Source organism: Pseudozyma flocculosa (assembly GCF_000417875.1).
Source record: "Pseudozyma flocculosa PF-1 unplaced genomic scaffold scaffold00016, whole genome shotgun sequence".
Lineage (NCBI taxonomy): Eukaryota > Fungi > Basidiomycota > Ustilaginomycetes > Ustilaginales > Ustilaginaceae > Pseudozyma > Pseudozyma flocculosa.
This window is the reverse complement of record NW_006920884.1, coordinates 197,136-204,814: the sequence shown is the minus strand read 5'-3', so window position 1 is coordinate 204,814 and position 7,679 is coordinate 197,136. Positions and strand designations below refer to the sequence as shown.

The 7,679-nt window shown below is 66.7% G+C and overlaps 4 protein-coding genes across 4 annotated transcripts in view; 3 read left to right on the top strand and 1 right to left on the bottom strand.

Annotated features, from left to right (window-relative positions):
* The window catches only part of PFL1_04754 (uncharacterized protein), a gene marked incomplete at both ends in the record, with an annotated part of 4,802 nt that extends 3,592 nt beyond the window's left edge, over positions 1-1,210 (bottom strand). Inside the window, 2 exons of the mRNA XM_007882282.1 lie at positions 8-1,101; positions 1,203-1,210. Of these exons, the coding sequence (XP_007880473.1) occupies positions 8-1,101; positions 1,203-1,210 (1,102 nt within the window). The remainder of the gene's footprint in view (positions 1-7; positions 1,102-1,202) is intronic.
* A 599-nt stretch (positions 1,211-1,809) lies between these two features.
* Positions 1,810-3,298, top strand: PFL1_04753 (uncharacterized protein; the record flags this gene model as incomplete). Its single annotated transcript, XM_007882281.1, has 3 exons — positions 1,810-2,342; positions 2,453-2,534; positions 2,681-3,298. The coding sequence occupies 3 exons, from the start codon at positions 1,810-1,812 to the stop codon at positions 3,296-3,298; spliced, it is 1,233 nt and encodes a 410-aa protein (XP_007880472.1).
* Positions 3,299-4,219: 921 nt separating this feature from the next.
* PFL1_04752 (uncharacterized protein) lies at positions 4,220-5,994 on the top strand (the record flags this gene model as incomplete). The annotated part of the gene is made up of 5 exons (XM_007882280.1): positions 4,220-5,044; positions 5,159-5,353; positions 5,461-5,593; positions 5,690-5,716; positions 5,843-5,994. The coding sequence occupies 5 exons, from the start codon at positions 4,220-4,222 to the stop codon at positions 5,992-5,994; spliced, it is 1,332 nt and encodes a 443-aa protein (XP_007880471.1).
* Positions 5,995-6,741: 747 nt separating this feature from the next.
* PFL1_04751 (uncharacterized protein) overlaps positions 6,742-7,679 on the top strand; it is a gene marked incomplete at both ends in the record, with an annotated part of 1,263 nt that continues 325 nt past the window's right edge. The window contains 2 exons of the mRNA XM_007882279.1: positions 6,742-7,353; positions 7,523-7,653. Coding sequence (XP_007880470.1) covers positions 6,742-7,353; positions 7,523-7,653 — 743 coding nt within the window. The remainder of the gene's footprint in view (positions 7,354-7,522; positions 7,654-7,679) is intronic.

Sequence of the window (7,679 nt, the reverse complement as noted above, 5' to 3'; positions counted from 1 at the left end):
CCGGCACGGCCTCCTCTGGCGCCCCAGCCGACTGCGCCGCGGTCCGCGGCAAAGGGAGGCGGGACCACCGGACTGCCTTGGACCCCGCCACGCCCAACGCCCCTCATCGCCTGCGGTCCGCCGGGCGAGCCGCCCTGCGACATGGGCGAGCCAATCTGACCAGGCGGGCCACCAAACGGTCCACCGCCGCGGCCTCTGCCGGGCGCAGCGCCCCTTCCGGCGCCGCCCATAGGCCCCATAGGCGAAGCGCCGCCCATGCCGGGACCCGGGCCTCCCATGGCTGTGCCTGCGCCCGCGCCCTGCCAGCCAAAGCTCTGCATGGGGCTGGCTCCGGCCGGGCCGGTGCCCGAGGGCAGGTTGGGGGGGCTGGCGCCGCCGACATGGCCAGGTCCATAGAACTGCGAGCCTGGCGCCGCCATGCCTCCGGACACGAAAGGAGGGACAGCCGCTGCCTGATGCTGGTCATACCGGGTTCTCTTGGCTGGAGGTGCTCCCTGGACACCGCCGTGCTGCTGCTGCTGCTGCATGCCCTGCGCCTGTGGCATCGGACCCTGGTGGAATTGCTGGGTTGCTGGCGGCTGCTGCCAGGGCTGCTGCGATTGCACTGCAGGGGACTGCTGCTGGGGATACTGGTACCCACCTTGCTGGGGTTGGTGCTGGTGTTGCGGGTAGGCGGGCGTGTAGGCCTGGGCGCTGGCGGGCTGGGGCGACGGTCCGACGCGGCCGGGCACGTAGCCGGAGCTCTGTTGGGGGCCGGCCTGCTGGGACGAGGCGGGCAGTGCGGCGGCAGCGGTGACGGCTGCCTGTTGCGCGTAGTACTGCTGCCACTGCTGGTGCCACTGGGCCTGCTGTGCGTCGGTCGCGGTCAGACCGGCGCTATTGGACGTCCCGGCCGCTTGGCTCGAGGCGCGACCGGATGCGACCTGCCCATAGCCGTAGTTGGCATACGACTGTGTCGGAGCAAGGTTGGCGTTGGGACCGGCAGGCAATGGCGGGGCTGGGCCTGCTGGAGGAGGCGGCTGGGCCTGCCCGTAGGCGGTGCCGATGGGCTGGCCGGGACCGCCTCCCGCCGGAGCTCCTGGGCCCGTGTACGGATAGGATCTGCAATCGACAGGAGATGACCAGAGGCGGCACGGGCGTGAGCAGTCCGGACCTTGCTTGCAGCACGACTTGGGCGTCGAGCTGGAGCATCCCAAACTCACCTCTTCATCCTAGGATCCGGGCCGAGGCGCGCCTGGCGCGGTGTCTGCTGTTGGCCAGGCTCGGTCTGCCTTTGTGCGAGTGCTGATGCAGCGGCCTGTAGGGTTGTAGTGCGGTAGCGAGGAAGGAGAGGGTGTGCGTAGATCGGGGGACAGGTGCAGGATGACAGAGAGAGAGACGTTGTAGATGGACGATGGGGAGGAAGGGCGCGTGGAGCGCGGCTGAGCTGCAGGCAGGCTTGGAAGGCCACCGGGCGAGCCGCACAGGCCCTTGCGGCGCCCGGCCGTGGCCGAGCCAAACTGGCTTTCGGGCGAGACCCAAAATCTTCTTGCGATCGACCAGCCACAGCCGCCACCGCCGCCGCCTGGCAGCCGCCTGTGTGCTGGCCTGCCTGCGCGGCCACGCAATGAGGCACGAGCCACCGCCGCCCCACCCGCCTGCCAACCAGGGCCACACCACAGTCTGGCCTCGCCGTCGTCCCCTCTTCTTCCTCCGACCACCAACCTGCGACCTTGCGACCTCATCTCCGGCGTCCCCCTATCAACTTTGGCCGCCTACCTCTGTCTATCTTCCACCTCTAACCCCCCTCGCAGCCCCCCTTTGTCAGCCATGGTCTACCTCGGGCTGCCTGCGGTGCGCTTGGCCGCGGTGGCCGCGATCCTGGCATCGGCCGCCTCGGTCGTCGCCGCCGCCTCCAACGTTCGCGACCTGACAAAGACCAAGGACTTTGACTCGACCGTCGGTGGCGCCCAGGGCGTGCTGGTCGAGTACTTTGCGCCCTGGTGCGGCCACTGCAAGAACCTGGCGCCCACCTATGAAAAGGTCGCCGACGCCTTTGCCTCCAAGTCCGATTCGGTCGTCATTGCCAAGGTCGACGGCGACAAGAACCGCGACCTCAGCCAGCGCGCGGGCGTCAAGGGCTTCCCCACGCTCAAGTGGTACCCGCCGCACTCCAAGGACGGCGAGGCCTACGCCTCCGGGCGCGACCTCGACAGCATCGTCAAGTTTGTCACCGAAAAGAGCGGCGCCGCCAGCAACATCAAGCCTCCCCCGCCGCCCCCGCCGCCGACGGCGCTGCAGCTGACGAGCAGCAACTTTGACGAGATCGTCCTCAACCCGAACAACGACGCCCTGGTCGAGTTGTGAGTGCGCCAGACGCCGCTCTGCCCCTTTGCTGCCGCGCAGCGATGCTGACGGACCGGCGCCGCCCGACTTCGTCCAACCATCCCTTTCGTTCGGTCGCTCGAACCAGCTATGCGCCTTGGTGTGGCCACTGCAAGGCTCTTCACCCGACCTACCAGGAGGTGGCCACCGACTTTGCCGGAGACGAGAGCGTGAGTCGATGTTGACCGCCCGGGCGATGGCTCGCTGTCCGCGTCTGCCTGCGTGCCTGCCTGCCTCTCCGCCCTTGCCCTCTCCCCCGCCCGCTGACGCTCGCCATTCCCTCGTCCTCTTCACGCCGCGCCGCTGGCCCTGACAGTGCGTCGTGGCCCAGTTCAACGCCGACGAGGAGGCGCACAAGGCCATCGCCCAGCGCTACGGCATCTCGTCGTTCCCCACGATTCTCTTCTTCCCCAAGGGCGAGAACAAGCAGCCGGAGCCGTACAACCAGGGTCGCAGCCAGGACGACTTCCTCAAGTACCTCAACAACAAATGCTCGACGGCGCGCCTCAAGGGCGGCTCGCTCAGCGACCTCGCCGGCCGCATGCCTTCGCTCGACGGCATCGCGGCGCGGTGGTACACGTCGCCCGCAGACGGGCGCTCGACGCTCTACCAGGAGCTGGTCAGCTTCATCGAGTCGATGAAGGGCAGCGACAAGTCGTCGCCCGAAAAGGAGGCGGCGGCCAGCTACTACGTCCGCGTCATGGACAAGGCAGGCGAGAATGCCAAGTTCATCGAAAAGGAGACCAAGCGGCTGGCCGCGATTCTCAAAAAGTACGCCGACGGCACCAGCAAGCTGACGCGGCAAAAGGTCGACGAGATCAAGCGCAAGCACAACGTGCTCTCGGCTTTCACCAACGAGCGAATCGCCGCGGTGGCCAACAAGAAGCTCGAGGACGCCAAGAAGGAGGCCGCATCGGCCAAGGACGAGCTCTAGGGGGCCAGCCGGTCTCTTCCCCGTTTTCCCCCTCCGCTGTAGGACCATCGGTAGCGCGGCGGGACCACGCACAGAGTGACACGGCCGCGGCGCAGTCGGCCGTACGCACTAGGAGGGCGGCTTCTGGCAGAGCTCCTCTGGAACAAGCAGGTCGACCCCTGCCAGACGGTGGCCCGCCCTGCCGTGCCCGACTCGGACCCTGTACACTTAGACCCATGCTTGCACTCCCTGACGACGACGGTATTGTGCCCGTTCCCTCACGCCTACCGATCAAGTGGCGGCAAAGACGATGCGACGACGGCGACGATGGCGACGACGACGACAGGTGTGGCGGTGCAGGCGAGCTGGGGGTCAGAGGCGGCTGTGCAAGCTAAAGCGGCTCGGCTCGGCTGGGTCGTCCGTGCGCGCGCTCTTTTGCCAGCCTTTGGTTGCGTGCCTGCTTTTCCTCTTCTTTCCGCCTGGCTGCCGAGTCGTGCCGTCTGTGCGCTGTGCCGGGCCAGGCAAAGCCATGCTCGCTCTGTGTGCCGGCGCCTGGCTCGCATCAAGTTGGGTGGAGGATGTGCGGGAGAGCGTGGGGGGAAAGTCGCAGGTTGCATGCATCTCGCGGCCTCAACTCTCGCCCTCGCCCTCGCCATCGCCATCGCCATCGCCATCGCCATCGCCATCGCCATCGCCATCACCATCACCACCACCACCATCTCCTTTCCTACGCTGCCTCGCTGGCAGTACGCACTCCTGGTCTGACCTCCCCTGATTAAACATCACACGACGCGTTCCTCGCATTCGCAGGTACGCACGTCGAAATCGTGGGACCTTGGCTACTCTGGCAGCTCGGCTTGGCCCATGTCGAGGTACACCGTTTTCTGACGTGCCCTTTTGTCGGCGTTTTCCCTTCATTCGTCTGCGCAGCACGTCCTCGTCATGTCGACTAGACGGCCCAACCGCGATGGTCAGGCGTTCCACAACGCCGAACCCGACTCGTCGCTGCCGCCGCCACCGCCCTATGTCCCCGTTGACCGCACCAACTCGTCGGCCAACCAGTCGCAGGCGCAGGCTCTCGCGCAGCAGCAGGCGGCTCGACAGCAGTACGCGCCGCCACCCGGTCCGCCCCCTGGCGTGACTCCTCCCGCAGTTGGCCAGCACACTGGACGACCGCTCGTCTCGAGCCCGCGCAACTCGCAGTCCTCGTACGACCCGTCCGCTCCCGCTGCCCCGGGCCGTCCCACCAACCCCTTCGCCGATCCCTCCAGCCTCCAGGGTGCATACCCGCCGATGCAGCCATCGCAAGCCGCGCCGCCAGCCTCGTCGCAACAGCAGCACCACGCCTCGCCGCAGCAAGGGTCGTACGGAATGCCCTCTGGCCCTGCCACTGCCGGCTACGGCGGCTACGGCGGGCCGTCGGCCGGGCCCAGCTCCGGCGCTGGAGCGGCGCCTCGACGCCAGGGCAGCATTGCTGAGCACGCGCGCAAGATGTCGGCGGACATGGCCAACCTCAACCTGGCCTCGCCGGCCGAGGGTGGCGGGGCTGTGCGCCGCGCCAGCACCATCCGCGAGGACCCGCTCGAGCTGCTCAAGGACTTTGACACCATCTTTGTCGTCGACGACAGCGCCTCGATGTCGGTCAACGAGCTGCCCGACGGCTCCATGGGCCGCTCGCGGTGGGAGGAGGCGAGGGACGCCGTGTCGGGCGTCGTCGAGCTGGCGGCCAAATATGACCGCGACGGCGTCGACGTCTACTTCCTCAATGTGAGTTCCGGCCAGAGGCTCTCGTTCCTCTTTCGACTGGCGTACGAGCCGTAGCGGCGGCTGATAGTCTTCACTCCCGCCCGCCCGCACGCCCGCTCCTTCTGACCCTGCCAGAACGACCGGGCTATCGAGAACTGCACTGATCCGCGCGAGGTCCTGCGCGTGTTTGATTCGATCGAGCCGGAGGGCGCCACGCCGACGGGCATGCGCCTCGAGATTCTGCTTCTCGACTACCTCGACCGCATCGAAGAGTACAAGGAGAGGCTCTCGCGCGGTCAGAACCCCGGGCCCGAGCCCAAGAAGCGAAACGTGAGTCTCGGCGAGCGGCATGCCGCGTCTCGAGGCCTCAATCACAGGATGACCGCACAGCTGACCGGTCTCGCCGTCTCCCCCCTCCTGCTGATGCGCGCCGGCAGTACATTGTCATCACCGATGGGAGCCCCACGGACGATCCCGAGGACGTGATTGTGGCATGCGCCCGCCGCCTCGATCGCGCCAACATGCCGCTCAGCCAGATTGGCATCCAGTTCCTCCAGGTCGGTGACGATGGTGAGATATGTCTCCGCGCGTGATGGCTGTGCTGCTGTCCGGAGAGGCTCCTGCTGACCCGGTTGACTGTTGATCACCTGCCCGCCCTCGCCACAGCCGAAGCGACAGAGGCTCTGCAAGACTGTGAGTTGGGTTCCGTGCTTGAAGCACAGCCGTACCTGTGCTGCGTGGAGAGCGCCGTGCTTACTCGTCCGTGATGGCTACCCTCCTCTCCCCACCTTTTTTTGACACGGCAACGCTGGTCTGCAGTGGACGACGCGCTGTCCAAGGAGCACGGCATCCGCGACATGGTCGACACGGTGACATACTCGTCGATGGCGCTTAACGCCGACCTCATTATCAAGGCGCTGCTTGGCGGCATCAACCGCAGGCTCGACCGCAAGAAGGAACGCCGGGCGTGAGGCGCATGCCTGCCGATTTGCCCCCGGGACGACCCTATACCTTTGTGCGCCCCATGTCGGTCTCCGGTTCCTGAGCTTCCCTTTTGGCTGCTACCCGTACTGTCCCAGCGCTCTTCTGTTGAACGAACGACTCCGAGATCGACGCTGGACCACACGGTGCAGCAACCGATGTGTGGCTGGACTCGGGCCTTGCTCCTGTGCCTGATGGCGAGGTAGGGGGAGGAGCGGAGGCTATACTGCTGGTCCGTCCGCACGGAAAAAGAACTCGGGAGACGGACGAGGGCCGTCGATCACCCCGCCGCGCCTCTGGCTCGAGCGGCTTGGCTGGCCTGGCTCGCCCAGGCAGGCTGACGAGGCTCGACCTCCACGCACCCTTCTGGCCTCTGTTGCGTCCTCTCGACCTCGGCCTGCCTCTTTCCCACACCATTCACCCGCTGCCTGCCATCGAGTCGACCTTGCCAGCCTTTGATCCTGCTCCCCGCTCCCTAGCAACGGCATCAGCCCTCGACCGCCACGGCTCCTCATTCATCTCGCTAGCCCGTACGCTGCACCTCCACTCGACACCAGCAGAAGATCGCTACCCGCCGCTCCTGCCGCCCTCGCTGCTACTGAAGACTCTGCAAGCCGACCCTCGTCGACCTCTTCGCTCTGTCCTCCTCACCGAGACAACGATAGTACGCACGACGACGACGACGACGACGACGACGACGACCAACACCTGCTGCTCCTCCGCCGCCGCCTCCCACCATGTTCCGCAACACATACGACTCGGACAACACCGTCTTCTCGCCGCAGGGACGGCTGCACCAGGTCGAGTATGCCCTCGAGGCCGTCAAGCAGGGTTCGGCCGTGGTGGGGCTGCGGTCCAAGACGCACGCCATCCTGGTGGCGCTCAAGCGCGCGCCGTCGGAGCTGGCGGCGTACCAGAAAAAGATGCTGCGCATCGACAACCACATGGGCATCGGCTTCGCCGGCCTCACGTCCGACGCGCGCGTCCTGAGCAACTACATGCGCCAGCTGGCGCTCTCGTCGCGCCTCCTCTACTCGCGCCCGCTGCCCATCTCGCGCGTCGCCGCCACCCTGTCGGACCGCGCGCAGCTCAACACGATGGAGTACGGACGCAGGCCCTACGGCGTCGGGTTCCTCATCATCGGCGTCGACAACACCGGACCGCACCTCTACGAGTTTAGCGCCACGGGCAACTGCTTCGAGTACTACGCCATGAGCCTCGGCGCCCGCAGCCAGAGCGCAAAGACCTACCTCGAGCGCAACTACGAGCAGTTCGAAGACGCCGACCTCGACAAGCTCGTCCTTCACGGCCTCTATGCCCTTCGCGACACGCTGCAGCAGAACAAGGACGTGAGTGGCCGATGGCGCAGACTCCCCTCCCTCCGATGGCGGGGAAGTGGGCTTCAGATCTGGCCCGGCCCGTGGCCTGTTTGTTGCCGGGCCCATCTTGCCTTGTGCTGACCCGGTACTCTCCTCGTCGCTGCTTTCCACTCGTCCCTTCCTCTCTGCACTTCACCAGCTCGAGATCGACCAGGTCTCGCTCGCCCTCGTCGGTCCGGGCGCCGATGCCGACGCCAACACGCCGGAAGCGCGCCGCGGCGAAAAGTTCCGCATCGTCGAGGGAGAAGACCTGCGCAGGTGGATGAACATGTACGTGCCGTGCCGTGGTCCCCCCC